The 17,393-nt window shown below is 47.9% G+C and overlaps 1 protein-coding gene and 1 long non-coding RNA gene across 10 annotated transcripts; one reads left to right on the forward strand and one right to left on the reverse strand.

The window, feature by feature from the left end:
* Positions 1 to 5,072: 5,072 nt before the first annotated feature.
* Positions 5,073 to 16,722, reverse strand: LOC116475297 (uncharacterized). 9 transcript variants are annotated; one of them, XR_009215296.1, is made up of 11 exons: positions 16,630 to 16,722; positions 15,624 to 15,889; positions 13,880 to 14,765; positions 10,579 to 10,698; positions 10,105 to 10,212; positions 9,466 to 9,747; positions 7,994 to 8,122; positions 7,681 to 7,803; positions 6,977 to 7,246; positions 5,991 to 6,098; positions 5,073 to 5,380 (listed from the first exon to the last, which is right to left on the reverse strand). It is a non-coding gene; the product is annotated as an uncharacterized LOC116475297 (long non-coding RNA). The 9 variants fall into 9 exon arrangements; XR_009215292.1 differs by lacking the exon at positions 10,105 to 10,212 and adding an exon at positions 12,783 to 12,986; XR_009215293.1 differs by lacking the exon at positions 10,105 to 10,212 and having other exon boundaries at positions 5,074 to 5,380.
* On the forward strand, positions 14,367 to 16,799 carry LOC131384446 (putative spermatogenesis-associated protein 31C1). The gene is made up of 4 exons (XM_058445613.1): positions 14,367 to 14,555; positions 15,641 to 15,788; positions 16,353 to 16,413; positions 16,669 to 16,799. The coding sequence occupies exons 1-4, from the start codon at positions 14,367 to 14,369 to the stop codon at positions 16,706 to 16,708; spliced, it is 438 nt and encodes a 145-aa protein (XP_058301596.1). The 3' UTR covers positions 16,709 to 16,799.
* The last annotated feature ends 594 nt before the right edge of the window (positions 16,800 to 17,393 follow it).

Genomic DNA, 17,393 nt, shown 5'->3' on the forward strand with positions numbered 1-17,393 from the left:
CTCAGATGCCAACTGCAGGAGCAAGGCTGGATCCTCTAAGCAGAAAGGCACGCGGTGGCTTTAAGTCAGGATTTGAGGAGCAACGCCAGACACCAGTGTCATGCGGCCTCAGCCACAATCAGAAGCCCAGTTGGGAGAGGACGACTTCCACAGCCCTGTTTCCACGCCCTGTGTCTTTCTCCATCTCATTTCCAACCACAGGACGCAGGACAGACCCCTCAGGGCCATGCTGCACCACGCCCGGAGCCCCAGCTCATGGGGACCCTGGGAGCGGCTGCAGCTTTCTAGGCCCCACATAGAGAAGGTCACAAGAGGACAACGAAGGAGCCCATCCTCAGGCCTTCAGGCTTCATTTCTATAACTGCCGGGCCATGCACACCTTCTTTCTATGCTCACACACCGACACAACTATCATGGTGCCAAAATAGGTTCCCGTTTCACTCAAGGCATCAACCCTTTGAAGCAAGCATTTGCTCACACAGAGAGAACCCGACCCCTCCCCGCATCTCCTTCCCAGCAGCGTTCCTGCCTGCTAAGGTGCAGGCGCACCTGACTCCCCACACCCACTGCCTCAGCTGCGTCACCGGTGAGCTCCAGTGCACCGCACAAAATAGACGGTGGGCGAGAAGAGACAAAAGCAGAAGACGGCTGATGAAATGAATGCATGCACACGAGCGTGGGAAGGGAACATGCTCAACTTCTGTTGCCTTTGTGTCTGGTATGGGTTGCATGGCCGCCCCTGGAACCCACAGCCTCCTGCAGCCAGTGTCCCACGCTGCTCCTGGGCCCCCAGCGAGCACCGCAGCTGCTGGATTCTCCATTCCTCAGCAATTGCTCCCTTTTGAGGGGTACCTCCGGCCTGCGGTTTGCGTGATCCGATCCTCTCTTGGCTTTTATCCTAACGCAGCATGCTAGGAACACCCCCACGGGGACTCTGGGCACGGGAGACCTTCCTCTCTTCCCTCGGGGCAGCAGCAACTTCGTTCCCTCATGGTCACTGGGACCCCTATTAGCTCCTTTGTTCTGTCGGCCCCGAAGTACTGAGAACAGCACAGTGGCCGGCGACCGTCTCAATCTGTAGCCCCCTGGAACCATTTCTGTGCCTGGTGTTGTCTTAGTGAGGGTAGATCATACTGGCTGTGGAAATAGAACGAGCCTGGGGTCTCAGTGGCCTCATGTCTTCCCTGGCTCACTGCTCATCCAGTCTGGATCTGACCGGCCTCCCGAGGGTTCCACAGCTGTCTCTATAGGCGGAAGAGGGATGGGAGATGATGCAGAAAGTGGAAAGGGCCTGGCCTAGCACTGGCTTCTGCCACTTCTGCCCACGTTCCATGGTTCAGAACCTTCTCTCATGACCCATGTGCGATGGCCCCAGTGCTAAAAGTTACGGGGCAAACAAGGGAGGTTTTGAGAAGGAGCCTTCTTTGTACCTGAAACCCAGTGGAGACTGAGGCTGTAGGAACAGGAGTGACGATTTTGTAAATTATGCACAATAATGAAGGGTCTTCCTCCCACAGTGACCCCTGAGCCCCTGATTCATATATTTCTGTTTTGGAAGAAACATTGCTATAGTCAAGGGTATAGTGGCTCCTGGAAGCCACTGTAACAACTTGGAATCAACAATCTCATGTAAGAAATTCCAGGACTGAAGAGCATGCTCTGCCCCGGTGATTTTTTTGTGGAGGACTCCATTCCCAGCACTGCTTTATATATCCCACCATAATAGCTGACTTGTCCTGCATCTTACTTTTATCACAGAAAAATCATAGTTACAGAGTAATGTATTTTTAACCACGTCGGGAGGTAACTTCATCAATAAATATAAAGGGATTGTAAATAAGAAACTGAAATTTGTATGGGAAATTGTGTGTATCAAGAACACTGACTTTATGACAAGGAAAATCTGGAATTAGGTATTTAAGGGGCTTTTCCATTTCTGTATTATAAAATTATACTTCTTTATTGAAGTTTATTTTCAAGGGCTATGTTCTGGCTGTTGAAAACACATTAAAAAAGACACAAAACTTGCTCCCTTTGTTTTCCATCCAATTTTTCTTGGTCTTTGAATTAGACCTAACAAAATTGTAAAGGTTTCATTAGTGGAAGGCTATAAATAAACCAGAAAGGCTGGGTTTCCATGCTCCTAGAGAAGATGATCATTCCATGAGTGTTTTGTTCTGGGCTTTTTTTTTTTTTTTTTTTTTTTTTGAGACAGAGTCTCGCTCTGTCACCCAGGCTGGAGTGCAGTGGCGCAATCTCGGCTCACTGCAAGCTCCGCCTCCCGGGTTCATGCCATTCTCCTGCCTCAGCCTCTCCGAGTAGCTGGGACTACAGGTGCCCGCCACCATGCCCGGCTAATTTTTTGTATTTTTAGTAGAGACGGGGTTTCACCGTGTTCTCGATCTCCTGACCTCGTGATCCGCCCGCCTTGGCCTCCCAAAGTGCTGGGATTGCAAGCGTGAGCCACCGCGCCCGGCCTGTTCTGGGCTTTTAAATGTACTGTCTTATTAGGAAGTTGCTTAAAATGTCAAGTATTTTCAAAATAAACAAAATAAAACCATTTCATAATACTGAACAGACTATATACTCCACATTGTGTATGATAGTTTGCTGTTTTAAAACATGTTTGTTAAGTAATCATTGGTTTACTCCACTCCTTTCCATTGGCTGACAGAGAATATGCAGACCTTGTTTCTCCTGATGCGGTGTTTTTGTGCAAGGTGTTTAACATAGTGTGTGTTAATACCTACCTCTACAAGAGCGCTTAAACAAATAGATGCAAGGAAGTTAAGAACTTCTCTTAGTCTTGATTTTAAAGTTCTCTTTCCCAGATAACTTACAGGAGCATATTTTTATTTCCTTTTTCTCCATAAATTTACAGTAAACTCAATTTCATCATTTTAGGAGTTCAGCCCATCCTAATAATATCTCCTCCACACAGCCACGCAGAGCATTTAATTGAAAGGATGCATAAAGCTGTTTTATGAAAGCTTTAGCTGGCAGGACATTCTTAAATGACGGTCTTTCACTTTCTGCTCAAGGGCCGTGACTTTCTCCTATTTCATTAGAGATCCTTTTCTCTGCAACCACCTTTATTTACTTTAGGAGAGAGTCCAAGCTTCTCTTGCTTTGATAACCTATTATGTCTTACTTCATAGTGGTATTCAAATTATTCAATAGTATTTTAAATTTTATTTTGTGTATATACTTATCCTTTATTGAAGAATATAAATACAACTGACATTTATATATCTATTTTAAATTCACTCGGGCATGGAAGAGGAAGTTAATTTAGAATTTCAGCTGGTCCTTGGAGACAGGTCTTCCCTCTTGCCTGCTAACATTTCTAATGTAGTTCTGATTTTTTTTCCCCTTGGAAATCTATCACAGAAATACACTGTTTTTATAAAGACTCCTTTTTCCTTGCCTTATTTTCTACCACAGTCAGAAGAAATACGGAGACTGGCTGTCTAAAAACCTGGGCTCTCATTAGAACTTTCTGTTGCCAATGGCAGGCTTCTCTTAGTCGCTTGCTGAGCAGAAATGCCACCTTCCACCTGGGCTCCATGCCAGCTCTGGAGAGGGGATGGTGCCCTAGGAAGGTGGAGAGAGAAAGCTGCAAGGGACAGGCTGCAAGAGTCCTCCAAAGATCTTAATGTCCTAGTGAGAAAATCATGTGTTCCTATGACTTACCATGTAAACAGGATAAATGTTTGCCATCCATATAGCTGGGGCTTGTGTTCCAGGAGTGAGATTCAAGCTGTTTAGTATCTTCTAGAAAATTATTGGTCTGTAAGAAATAGCCATGAGAAGCATGGTAATTATATATTGAATTAGTACTGCTGATCACACTGGAAGAAGAACTATCTTCATCTTAAGTGGGATGTCCAAAGCAACCATGAGGAGTCCCTTATTAGAACCATAATAATTGAAAAGATAATATTCATTCCAAGGAGATGTATCAGAGATGCATCATCCAGTTTCTGCACATTACAAACTATGCAGAAACTGGCCAATTGTCTCAAACTGATGAATTTCATTTTTAAATTTATTACACTGTGGCAGCTGTATATATTTCTCTTGCTTGTTAAAAGTTAATTTGGACCAGGTGCAGTGGCTTACGCCAGTAATCCTAGCACTTTGGGAGGCCGAGGCGGATGGATCACCTGAGGTCAGGAGTTCAAGACCAGCCTGGCCAACATGGTAAAACCCCATCTCTACTAAAAATACAAAAATTAGCTGAGTGTGGTGGCAGGTGCCTATTATCCCAGCTACTCAGGAGGCTGAGGCAGGAGAATCACTTGAAGCCGGGAGGTGGAGGTTGCAGTGAGCAGTGATCGAGAGATCGTGCCTTTGCTCTCCAGCCTGGGCGACAAGAGTGAGACTTCATCTCCAAAAAAAAAAAAAAAAAAGAAAAAAGAAAAAAAAAAACCAAACAAACAAAAAAAACTTTGAAATGAGGATCTGAGGCTGGGTGCAGTGGCTCACACCCATAATCCCAGCATTTTGGGAGGCCAAGACAGGTGGAACACTTTAGGTCAGGAGTTCAAGACTAGCCTGGCTGACATGGTGAAAATTCGTCTCAACTGTAAGTACAAAAATTAGCTGGGTGTACGCCTGTAGTCCCAGCTAATTGGGAGGCTGAGGCAGGAGAATTGCTTGAACCAGGGAGGCAGAGGTTGCAGTGAGCTGAGATCACACCCCTGCACTCCAGCCTGGACAACAGAGCGAGACACCATCTCAAAAAAAAAAATATTATGTACAGCACAGGTGAGCAGCAGTTCTTATTTTGTGCCCATGAAGACACAGTTCCCAGGAGCCTGCCTGAGGTTTCCTAGAACAAGCATGTGGGCTGCCCACTAGCTGCAGTTCCACCTTTCATTTCCTGGACTCTCAGGAAGACAGGAGTTCTGGATTCAGCTGAACTGAGTTCAAGTTCAGGCTCTGTGACTCACTGGCTGCGTAATTCTGGGCAAGTTACTTGCTCTCCTTGAGTCCCATTTCCTCCATGGTAAAATGGAGAGGTGGAGTTATTGTAAGGTTTTGAAGGCAAGACAAGAGATAAAGAAAGACACACACAGAGAGAGAGTTGGCAGCTTCAACAGCAACACAGGTTTATTACTAGCAAAACCCTGCGGAGGAGGAAACCACCTTAGTGTCAGGGCCCGCTGCCGCTCACAGGCTGGGGTAATCATAGGCCTGGGAGGGAGGGCTCTGGGTAGCATAGCTTGCTGCCCAGTAGAAGATGATAAGGATGTTCCTGCAGTCAGGCTTTTGGGCCTTTGCCCAGCAGAATGTGATAAGGATATTTCTGCAGTCAGGTGGTTAGGATGTTTCTCACAGCGCAAGTTCCCATGGAATGTTTTACTCTGACCAGGATCTGCAAAATAGCAAGGGGTTTACCAAATAGTGCAGCTTAGACTAACAGTAACCTCTCCCAGGTAGACAGTTCTTCAACAGTAAACTTCCCTTGAGCACCTACACTGTACCAGACATGGTGCTAGGACCCAGGCCACAGGAGGAACAAGACAGATGAGGCCCCTGCCATCCTGGTGCTCATGTCTGATGAAGGAAGCTAACAGGTCGTAAGACCAGGTCAGATGGTGGTGGTAATGAAAGACATTAGCAGAGTGACATGAGCTAGAAAGAAATTGAGGGAGCTGTTCCAAACACTGTGAGAGGGAGAGACCCCTCCAAGAGGTGACTTTTGAGCAGAAACCTGAGAGATGTGGCGGGGGTGCGGGGCGGGGGCATGGAAAAGGAGTTGCCCCTGAAGCCATCCCAGGAGTAAAGACCCAGCACGAGGTGGGCAACAGAATGACCTGACCTGTGCGTCCTTCATGCTTCCTTCCTCATTGGTGCCCAAACAGAAACATGGGGCAATTCCGCGCAGGGTCCATGGAGGGAGCAGGAAGCAGCCACACTGAAGACGGTGGGGGTGAAATCTGGCCCAACAGTGAAGCTAGAAGCAAGTGCTGCTTACCACTCACCACAACACAGGTCATGAAGAATAACCAGCCCCTGAAGGCACGTCCAGGGCCAGACCAGCTGGCCGGCCTGCCTGCATCTTAAGTAGAGATCCCAGGAGATCACATGAGCTGGTTAGGAGGAAAATAAAAACAGGAATCCTTCAGAAAATTCCAGAGGACCCATGACAGTTAGCAAGAACTTCCCCTGAGTGGGATCTGTTTGGCATTGCTGGTTCTAAAGAGTTGGTTCCACCACCCCCACCTGCCCATGGCCCCACCAGGGGAAAACTCGGGTTGGGGTCCAGACAAACAATCCCTGTAGAGAGGGAAAGGGTGTTTCTCATCCAAAACCAAGGGAGGAGACTCACAAAACACCACTCATAAGGAGCAGAGGGGCCTGTAGGGAGAAACAGGATTCTGCTGCTTCTCAGCAGAGGGGCCTGTAGGGAGAAAGGGGACCATGCTGGATAGAGGAGCTAAGTGGACTCTGGCCTGTGGAGTTAGGGGAGCCAGTGCTGACTCACTGTTGGAGGTAAGCCACAGTAGGAGGCTTAGAACCCCTCCATGCAGCCTCTCCAATCTAATAAGGAGATGGTAGTGTGGTCAGTGGGGGCATCTGGATGCAGTCAAAGGGCACAGGGAGTGATGTCTCCTCTGGCCTCCTCTTTCAGCTGCAGATTCTCCCTATGAGTTCCTGAAACAGCTTCTCTGTGGTCCCACCAGCCTGGGGGATGATGACAGTTCCCAGATGATGCTAACCCCAGGGCCCTGCGCCATCCCTCCTCGGTTCCCTTGGCCCTGCCCACACCTTTGTAAACAGCTCCTTCTTATGACCCTTCAGCTGCTTACAGGTCCCTGCCAGCACCTGACTGCCACATTCCCCAGAGGGACCAGGCTCCTTGGCACAGGAGCTGAGGTTTCCATAGGCACAGAGAAAACACTGTCCCAACTGTTGGAATGAAGGGGGAATGGAAAAAAGAATGTTTGTTGTCAATGCTTCCACTTACCAATTGTTTCCTTTGATCACATGAAGGCTGTGTGGCATTCTGAGGTAGAATTAGTAATCTATATAATTACAAATTATGTTTTTAAAAGAAACTGCTCAGTGCCATGCCTGACACATGGTGGAACTCCACTATGAGATGTGTGAGAAGCCACGGTGCCATGGTTACAAACAAGGACTCCAGGTGCAGACTGCTTGGTTCAAACCTGGACCAGCAGGGTGAATTTTGGAAACTTCCTGTATTGCTCTTTGCTCCAGGTTTTTCACCTAAAAACTAAAAGTAAAAACAAGGTTATTGTGAAAATTAAATGAATGAAAGTAAACAGAGTGCCTACAACAGCACCCCCAGGCACACGGTCAGCACTGAGCATGTTTTTCATCATTACTCTTAATGAGGTAAGAATGAGAACACAGGCACCAGCCATGAGCTTGGGTTCCTCTGGCACAGGCATCAGAGACCCTGTCTACTTTTAACATCCTCCATTCATTCATTTGACCCTGATAAGGGAGGAGACTCATGGGAGAGGAGCAAGCTTCCACCTTGGGGCCAGACAACCCATGGTCAAAGTTGAACTCCACCACTGTTCAGCTGGGTGACGTTGGGCAAGCGACTTTCCCTCTCTGATCTTCACGTTCCTTTTTGGTAAAAACAGCACAACGACAGGTCTATGGGAATTGGAAGAGCCGACAGAAAAATGTGTGTCTTACTTTGAGTTTCCTTGAAGTAGATCCTGAGGCAAAGATTCAAATACAAAAATTTTATTTGGAGATGACTCTAGGACAGTAATTCTACTGCCAGTTCTTCCTTAGGGTGTTAATCCCAGGAAACATCTGTAGAGGAGTGGGGAAATGAGACAGGAAAGGAATGCAGCAGTTAAAGGAAACTTCATCAAGAAAGTTTTCACTGTAGCAGCCAGGTCTCAGCCCAGCCTGTTACCTCCAAGAGACAGCACAGAACATGTGCCTCAGAGTCATCCCAGCCAGAGAAAAGGAGCCGGGGTATTTATCCACCAATACCCACAAGTCACTCCTCGGGGCTCCTTTCAAGGACATGATTCCTCCAGAATGTCCTGCCTGCACTGCAAGGGTCAGACCTGGGGTTGAGGGCAGGGCCCCTGACAGCGCCCCCAGCAATGAGCAGAAACACAGCCTGGTGTGGAGAGTTTCAGTCACTCAGTGACTCCAACACACACACACACACACACACATTCACACACCACACTCCAAGACCAACACAGTGCATATGTACACATATATACATGCATACATGACTGTTACCCACTTAGATCCCAGTGAATCCACGGAATAGATGATAAGGCGGGAATCAGAGGGAAGAGCTTAATTAAGGGGAGTGAAGTTCTTGGGAACAGAATGCAAATTTAGGCAGAAAATGAAGGGGGAAGAGGAGTGGTCTGGACACCAAATGCCTGCTGGGTGGCACCTGCTCTACATACACTGTCACTAATTCTCCAAGCAGCCTCGTGGGGTAGAAGAAATTCCCCTCAATTTACACATGCAGAAATGTAGTTCAGAAAACTGATTTTACTAATGTCTCATATCAAGTTAGTGGGTGATAGATATGGACTCCCAGATCTTTCTGTCCACAAAGCCTACAAATTCTCCCCCTTGCTAGGCAGGCTGGGTACCAGGCCCTGCTTCTGGGCTCCACACTCCTTTTCCTACTAGGCAATAATGGCAGAAACGTTATCCCCCTTCAGCACGTGGAGCAGCGCCAATTAGAGGGGCTGGGGAACAGCTATGAGGCGCTGCACCCACCATTCAATGTCTTCAGGATTGTGGTCCCTCAGGACTCTTGCAGCACATGCTGGGAGCACTCCCAGTGTCTGGGTGTCTTGTGAAGTTGCACAGGATCCAGGAGAGGGCACTGGCTGTGCTGTCATATCCTAAGAGGCAGCCAGGCAGGTTTGGGTCGCTTGGTTGCTTCAGCACCAGAGGATGGACAGCGCCCATGCACTGAGGCCCTCGGGAGAATGGGAAGAGGGAAAGGAAGGGCAGAATGGAGTGATATAGGGTCCATCTACAATGCCTCTAAATGGAGAGACCCCTGTTCTCACAGTAGTCCACACCAGGACCACCACTGACACTCATGAAGATGCCAGCCTCCATTTATATGTCCTTATCTGACAACTCCTTCCCATTTTCATCCTGGAGACAAGACCTCTGAACACACTAGCTCTGAGGACACCTGAATGTAACCTGAGACGGTTCCTGAAGACTTTTCATCCAAGCAGGATCCCTCCCTTGCCATCTCCAAACCTGCCCCACAAGCTCCCTCCCTGGTCTCCTGGCTCTTGTTCACCCCTTCCAGGCAGCCTCTTACAGTCATCTCTAAAACGTGGCTCACTGTCTATCCTTTATCCAGCACTTTCCATGGCTCCCCAGAGCCTTCCAGATCAAGTTCAAGTTCTTTGATCAGACACTTGATCTCAAGCTGCATTCTGCCTCCTGAATTAAGATCCCAGAGAGGCCCACCTTGCCCAGCACAAGTGTATCACTGAAGTCCAAAGTCTTGAATGTAGCCTTGGCCTTGAGGAAGTCATCAAATCCCTGGCTAGTGAGGGTGCAGTGCTGCTCCAGGATGATGGTGTCTAAAGTTGTGCACCAGGTCATAGGCCCTGCAGAAGCATCACCCCTCTGGAGTGAGGTAGTACAGGAAGTCAGTGCACAGGCAGATCTGCTGGTGCCGTTACACTATGAGGGCACGGAGCTCCAAGATGGTGGCAATATAGTCACTAGAATTCCTGCAGGGTGAGGCTGGGGAGAGGAAGAAGCTGCGTAACACATGGAATCCTGGAAGCACTTCCCAGCCAGAATCTCAGGACCACATTACATCCAGATATGGGTGCCCTCTGAGCACACTTCTCTCTCTGCCTCCTACTCTGAGCCTCCTGGCCCCACATGCCCCAGCCTGGCCCAGGGCTTGGAGCCCAGTAGGTGTTCATTCAGTCCACGGTGTTGACTACTCCCTGGGCCAGGAGAGCCCTTGGCAGCTCTGTGACTCCTCCTGTGGAACCCCTGACTATGCCTTGGGACCTCCCAATTCCCATGGGAAGCCACCATGGTCTGGATTGCCCCACCTGCCCTGGGATCCTCCAGCCCCATAGACCTTACTTGATGCCTTAGCTCTCCCAGAACATGACATGTTTCTCAGAATGTGGCTGATGTCCAGGGCCATCTGTGGATGTTTGCTGGGGGCCTCTTGTTGTTCTCCTTTACGGTCTGTAGGGCAGGGCAGGGCCAAAAGGAGAAACCAATCCAACCTCAGAATGGACAAAAGGCTCACTGCCACAAATGGCAACCACCAAACAGTCAGCAGTGCTTCTGGAAAAAAAGCTTTCATTCTGCAGAAGAAAGCTCCTTGTTTGGCTTCTTTCTGAAGCCAGGGAGGGGTACCAAGCCCAGCCTGTTGGGGTCAGGAGGGTGAGCATCAAGATTAATAGCTAATGCCTGCAGGGCTTAATACCTAGGTGATGGATTGATAGGTGAAGCAAACCATTATGGCATACATTTACCTATATAACAAACCTGCACATCTCGCACGTGTAATCTAGACCTTAAGATAAAATAATTATTTTTTAAAATTACCTTCTGTTTTAGCTTCTTAAACAGAATATCCATTTTCAGTTGATCTGTATTTAAGTCTCCATGTCTTCATTTCCAAATACATTTAACATATTTATTGTCATTTCTAGGCATTTCTTATATCTGCAGAAATGTACAGAACTAGTAAGTCAAGTATTTTTAAGAGTAAATATTTAATAATTGTTTAAACAGATATTATGTTATGGCATATCAAAGAAACAAATCTATAAACTATGGTCCTCTCAGTTTCAACTGAACATAGTTTGAAAGCATTCATATGAAATTATAATCTCAGATAAATAATATGAAGAACAATTTTATGGTATATATGGCAGGTAAAGTGATATTATAACCATACAGTTTTTTTTTTTTTTTGAGATGGAATTTTACTCTTGTTGCTCAGGCTGAAGTGCGATGCACTTCTGCGGCTCACTGCAACTTCTGCTTCCTGGGTTCAAGTGATTCTCCTGTCTCAGCGTCCCAAGTAGCTGGGATTATAGGCATGTGCCATTATGCCTGGCTAATTTTGTATTTTTAATAGAGATGGGGTTCACCATGTTGGTCAGGCTGGTTTTGAACTCCTGAACTCAAATGATCTACCTGCCTTGGCCTCCCAAATTGCTGGGATTACAGGCATGAGCCACCACACCTGGCCTAACTATACAGTTTTTTATAAATAAACTATTTATATCAATTTTTGTATGCTAAGATAAAATAAGCTATTACTAAATATGCCATAACCCAGAGATGAGTAACCAAGATAAAAAAAAAGTAAAACACATATATGTTTGAAAAAGACACAAAAATACATTTTGATATCTGTTGACCACAGTCTATAAGAAGAAAAAAAAGTACACACCAAAAGCATCAAGGAGATCATTCAATGTAGAGAAAGAGAAGTAAGGAAACATCTTTAATATCTGAGTTGAGGAGAAAAAGAAAACAGGCAGTTTTAGAAAAAAGGGAAGGTGGAGAGAGATATGTGATGATTTAAAGACTTTGAAGAAGAGATCTAGAGATCTTTACTGACATAATGTCAACAAACAGAGAGATACAAAACCATGTAGAGAAAGGCAATGACAGAAAAATGTTGATTAGAATCAGAGAACCAACTTAAGTGCTCAGTAAATAAATACAAAAGTAGCTGTGTTCAGAGCTTCAAAGACACATTCCATTTTTAAAAAAAAAATCTGTGATCAAAACATGAATGCTCATTTTACTCTTTTTCTTTAGGTTATTCATGAAGTTTTTTATATATAAAATTTATTTCTGTAAAACAGAAGTTTAATAAGATGTATACTTCAGGCCGGGCGCGGTGGCTCACGCTTGTAATCCCAGCACTTTGGGAGGCCGAGGCGGGCGGATCACGAGGTCAGGAGATCAAGATCACAGTGAAACCCCGTCTCTACTAAAAATACAAAAAATTAGCCGGGCGTGGTGGCGGGCGCCTGTAGTCCCAGCTACTCGGAGGCTGAGGCAGGAGAATGGCGTGAACCCGGGAGGCGGAGCTTGCAGTGAGCCGAGATTGCGCCACTGCACTCCAGCCTGGGCGACAGAGCGAGACTCCGTCTCAAAAAAAAAAAAAAAAAAAGATGTATACTTCATGTATACAATGGAGGTACCCATGTAAAATGAGTAAATTTCCATGATATGTTTTAAATCTAAAAGAAAAAGAAAGAAGCAGAAACAAAATACAAGCTATATATCAAGATAAATTTTGATGTTAAAGAATGACACAAATAGTTCTTTAAAAAATTTGAATGCAGCAGAGAAGAATACTACAAAAGGAAGATGACCAAATACAGCAAAAATATCTTCAGAAATAAAAATTCAAACTAGATAACGAAGAGTGCACTTGACATTACATATCCAAGGCGTCCATTTGAACATATGTGCAAGGGTTTATTTCTGGGCTCTCTATTCTGTTCTTTTGATTTACATGTCTGATATCTGTCTTCCTTTTTTTTTTTTTTTTTGAGACGGAGTCTCACTCTGTCACCCAGGCTGGAATGCAGTGGCACGATCTCGGCTCACTGCAACCTCCACTTCCTGGATTTAAGCGATTCTTCTGCCTCAGCCTCCCGAGTAGCTGAGACTAGAGGCATGTGTCACAATGTCCAGCTAATTTTTGTATTTTTAGTAGAGATGGAGTTTCACCATGTTGGCCAGGCTAGTCTCAAACTCCTGACCTCGAGTGATCTGCCCACCTTGGCCTCCCAAAGTGCTGGGATTACATATATATCTGTCTTTATGCCACACCGTGTACCACGCTGTTTTGATTGCTATAGCCTTAAAGTAAGTTTTGAGATCAGGAAGCATGAGTCCAACTTTATTCTTCTTATTCCAGATTGTTCAGGCTATTTGGACTTCCTTAACACTCCTTATAAATGTTAGGATACGTTTTTCGATTTCTGCAAAAAACATCATTAGAATTTAAATAGGATTGCATTGAACCTGCAAACTGCTTTGGAAAGTATTTCCATCTTAACAATATTAAATGTAATCCGGCCAGGCGCCATGGCTCACGCCTGTAATCCTAGCAGTTTGGGAGGCCAAGGCGGGTGGATCATGAGGTCAAGAGATCGAGACCATCCTGACCAACATGGTGAAACCCCATCTCAACTAAAAATACAAAAAGTAGCTGGGCGTGGTTGCGCACACCTGTAGTCCCAGTTACTCGAGAGGCTGAGGGAGGAGAATTGCTTGAACCCAGGAGGCAGAGGTTGCAGTGAGCCGAGATCGCACCACTGCACTCCAAGCCTGGCAACAGAGTGAGACTCCATTTCAAAAAAAAAAAAAAGGAAAACTGCATGTCCTGCACATGTACTCTGGAACTTAAATACATAAGTACACAAATAAAATTTAAAAAAATAAAAAAATCTTAATTGTATGTGGGTAGGTCCCTTTGATTGAAAGTGAGATAGAAGGCCAGGCACAGTGGCTCACACCCGTAATCCCAGCACTTTGGGAGGCTGAGGCGGGTGGATCATGAGGTCAGGAGATTGAGACCATCCTGGCTAACACTGTGAAACCCCGTCTCTACTAAAAATACAAAAAGAAATTAGCCGGGCGTGGTGGCGGCAGATGCCTGTAGTCCCAGCTACTGGGCAGGCTGAGGCAGGAGAATGGCTTGAACCCAAGAGGCGGAACTTGCAGTGAGCCGAGATCACGCCACTGCACTCCAGCCTGGGCAACAGAGAGAGATTCCGTCCCCCAAAAATAAAAAAATTTTAAAAAGAGATAGAAATAATTTTTTTAAATTTACTATTCAAAATTTGCAAAACTAAGAGTAAAAGAAATTTACATTTTGTCTCTGGATTGATATAAGACAAAAACATCGTGTGGGAAAGCTGGAGTTGAGGACGAACGAGATTCTGAGAATAAAAATCCCTGGTACATAGCCAAAATTTCAGAGTCAACTTCAGATTTTCAAGGCTATAAAGTAGGTAACCTCAAGCCACCGTCTCCAACAGACAAAAGGAACCAGGTAATGTCTGTGTTCCAGGGAGAAAGAATAGAAAATTGGCTGAGTTCTATCACTGACAAAACTTAGTGGGAAGGAGGGATCTGGAAGGTGGGAGGGTGGAGGGATACCGGGCTTGGGGGGTGGGGAGGGTCTGTGCTTCAGCCTCCCCCTCCTACTGCCCCTCCCCCTCCCACTGCCCCTCCCCAACAAAGGAGCCCTTTGTGATGTGAACGCCCCAGCTCTGTGATGCAGGCCTGGACCCCAGTCCCTAGTCTCCACGGGGATGCCCAGAGCTCAGTTGCTTGAAAGCAATGCACCTATTCACATGAAGAATCTTCCCTTTCCTCTAAAATTACTTAGTGCCTCATCGCTAAGCGCCCCCAGCTCCACACCATGGGTGTTGGATATCTTCCTCACCTTGGTGTTTGCCCTGAAGTTCTTCTTCCTATTACTACCCTACTTATCTTACCTCTGTTGTGACGACCCATCCTCACCATCACCTGGGAAGAGAAAGGTAAGGAGCCACCAGTCCGGACCCACAGAGCTTGATTCTCTCCTTTCTTTTTGTTATTAGTTCCACTTTTCCAAATCCAGTGGAGAGACTTCTGCGATGGGAACTCTCAGGAGAGACCAGAACATCATCATTCCAGGGAGAGGCAGGGCAGCCAGGGGTTGGTAGGGGTAGATCGTGTACAGGGATTTCCATCCCAAGCTCTCAGTCCATCTGTGGGGGAGCGCAGGAGGCGTGAAGGCAAAATCAAACCCGTGGACTCAGCGCCAGGACCGGTCATGAGACAGGGGAGGTCTCTGTCCGCGGCCAGGCCCTGAGCCCTGGCTCATCAGCCCCTTCCTGGGGCTGGTGGCTCGGGGCCCAGCCTCCTCTGTGTGGGGTGATACAGGGCCTGTGCTGGGCCCCCGAGGGCCTCCCACTGGGGCCTGGCATCTCCTCTGGTGTCCTGGGAAGCAGAATCCTACTTGACAGCTCAGTGGTGCCTGTGGGCCTGAGCCTGGGTGTTCCTGGAGCAGAGGAACAGGGACTGATGGCGTCCATGGTGGACCTCATATTGAAAATCCCTCTGTGTGTGTGTGTGTGTGTGTGTGTGTGTGTGTGTTTATTTTATTTTATTTTTTGAGATGGAGTCTCGCTCTGTCGCGCAGGCTGCAGTGAAATGGAGCGATATCGGCTCACTGCAACCTTTGCTTCCCGAGTTCAAGCTATTCTCCTGTCTTAGCATCCTGAGTAGCTGGGGATTACAGGCGCCCACCACCACGCCTGGCTAATTTTTGTAGTTTTAGTACAGATGGGGTTTCACCATGGCCAGGCTGGTCTCAAACTCCTGACCTCAGGTGATCCACCCGCCTCGGCCTCCCAAAGTGCTCAGATTATAGGCGTGAGCCACCACGCCCGGCCCCCTCTTCCTGTTTTTCTAAGAAGAAAAGCAGTTTATCATCCATTTAAACATGAGTGGGAGGAAGCACACAGAGCTCCCTGAGCAAGACAGAGAGAGCCATGCCGTTCGTGAGTGCAGCGTGCTGCAGCTGGGCTGGGGGCGAAGAGGGAGAGCTGGTCCTAGCTCCTCACCATTTCTTGTCTCCCAGTGTCATCTTGTCTCCCAGCGTCATCTTGTCTCCCAGCGTCATCTTGTCTCCCCATGTCATCTTGTCTCCCCACGTCATCGTGTCTCCCAGTGTCCAGTAGGGTGGTGGGGGAGGCCCAGAGGCAGGATGAAAAACCACAGTCTGAGAGGTAAGGCTCTGCCAGGGCACACTAGAGTTAATTTGATCTCATCTGTCCAGAAGGGAAGTGACTCTGAAGAAGTCAGTTGAAGAAGCCTGAGGTGAGGGCTCCTAGGAAGGAAATCAGAACACTGGGTCCTTCTCAGATTCCATGCCGGAATGAAGCCATGGTGGGCCAGGGACTGAACGTTACCCAGCAGGGGGCAGTGTATGTGTCCTGGGGAGACCAATGCCTGCCTGGATGCGGAGGGGGGTGAGGGGGCCTCCCGCTCCCTGGGAACAGCTGTTCAACTCTGCTAAGGCTGATTCCTCTTTGAGACCACCCCAGTCCTTCTCCCCACAGGGCAGTTGTGAGGACTATGGGGGTGGGGGGCCTGTGTGTGGAAGCCCTTTGTGAATGACAAAGCCCTGTCCTCCATGCCTTGCTATTACCGTTGGGGCCATGTGGCTTTGGACACAGATGGGTGGGTTCCAGGGTCTAATTCCCCGTGGTCTTCCCTAAAGAAACATACACTCAGCCTCCTGTGAGATTCTAGGCCCCTTCCTCACTGCCCTAACCCAGTCTGATTTCCAGCTTGTAGAGAGTGCCTGAGAGGCCTGGAGGAGACTTGGGACCTGCTTTCACAACTGCAGAGGTGAGGCACTTCCCCTTCCCTGCATCCTTCCTACCAGAGCTGGGATGCGACCCCAGGGCCATAGGCAGCCTGGAGTTGACCTGGGATGGGGAGACCAGGGAGACAGAGAATGGCAGTAAAACCCTGGGGTGAGGGGTAGCAGGAGAATTGGGCAGTCAGGGTGTGGGGTGGTGGAGGGGCTGTGGACCGAGCGCCCACTCTGCCCTCTGAACCCACCTGCTCCTGGCTGCAGCTTGTGCCTCCTGTCTCCTTCAGCCTCCTGGGGCTACATCTTGACAAAGGTGACTTTGGTTAGCTCTCTGGTCCAGACCCCCCAGGTGAGGTGGGCAAAAGGGCATCTGATGGAGTCTCCCGGTCCTCTCATGAGCCTATGGAAGATGCTGTCCCATGCTCTCCCTGTTAGCTTCCCTGGATCTTCAAACCAAGCATCCTCAGGATCTGGCCTCTACCACATCACCAGGCCCAATGACCACCTCAGTCTCCTCTCTAAGTGCCTCCCAGCCACCAGAACCTTCCCTTCTCCTAGAATGCCCCTCACCCAAGCCACCTGCACTTTTCCCTCACCCACCACACACCCCTGATCCTCTGGCCTGCTCTCCGCCTCCTCCAAAAGGCTTCACTCCTCTTCCCCTGTGGGACTCCACTCTGATAACTCCATCTCACTGTGACTCAGTGGCACTTCCACTGGGCACCATCCCTCAAAGCTTGTCTCCATGTGAGGATTTGGTGGCTTCTGTCCCAGCCACCTCAGGCCTTGGCGGCTCAAACAGTCAAGTTTCTGCCTTCTCCTGGTGGCAGGAGACTACCAGAAGCTGGAGCGTCTTCAACTCGTCAGTCCAGCAAGATCATCTTTCCCGCCAAAGGGAGACTACAATGTCCCCACTGCGTTTCCTGGCTTAGCCCCTGTCCCATCTGGGGCCTGAGTCCCAACCCTTTATTTCATCCACACCCCAATTCCGGCCCACACCTATGGCCCAGGC

The sequence above is a fragment of the Hylobates moloch genome, unplaced genomic scaffold (assembly GCF_009828535.3).
Source record: "Hylobates moloch isolate HMO894 unplaced genomic scaffold, HMol_V3 SCAFFOLD_10, whole genome shotgun sequence".
Taxonomy (NCBI): Eukaryota; Metazoa; Chordata; class Mammalia; order Primates; family Hylobatidae; genus Hylobates; species Hylobates moloch.

Coding starts and splice junctions, on each gene's coding strand:
- LOC131384446 (XM_058445613.1), top strand. CDS start 14,367: ATGAAGAATCTTCCCTTTCCTCTAAAATTACTTAGTGCCTCATCGCTA. Junction 15,789..16,352: donor GAAAAACCACAGTCTGAGAG/GTAAGGCTCTGC, acceptor TCTGATTTCCAG/CTTGTAGAGAGTGCCTGAGA. Junction 16,414..16,668: donor CTGCTTTCACAACTGCAGAG/GTGAGGCACTTC, acceptor TGTCTCCTTCAG/CCTCCTGGGGCTACATCTTG.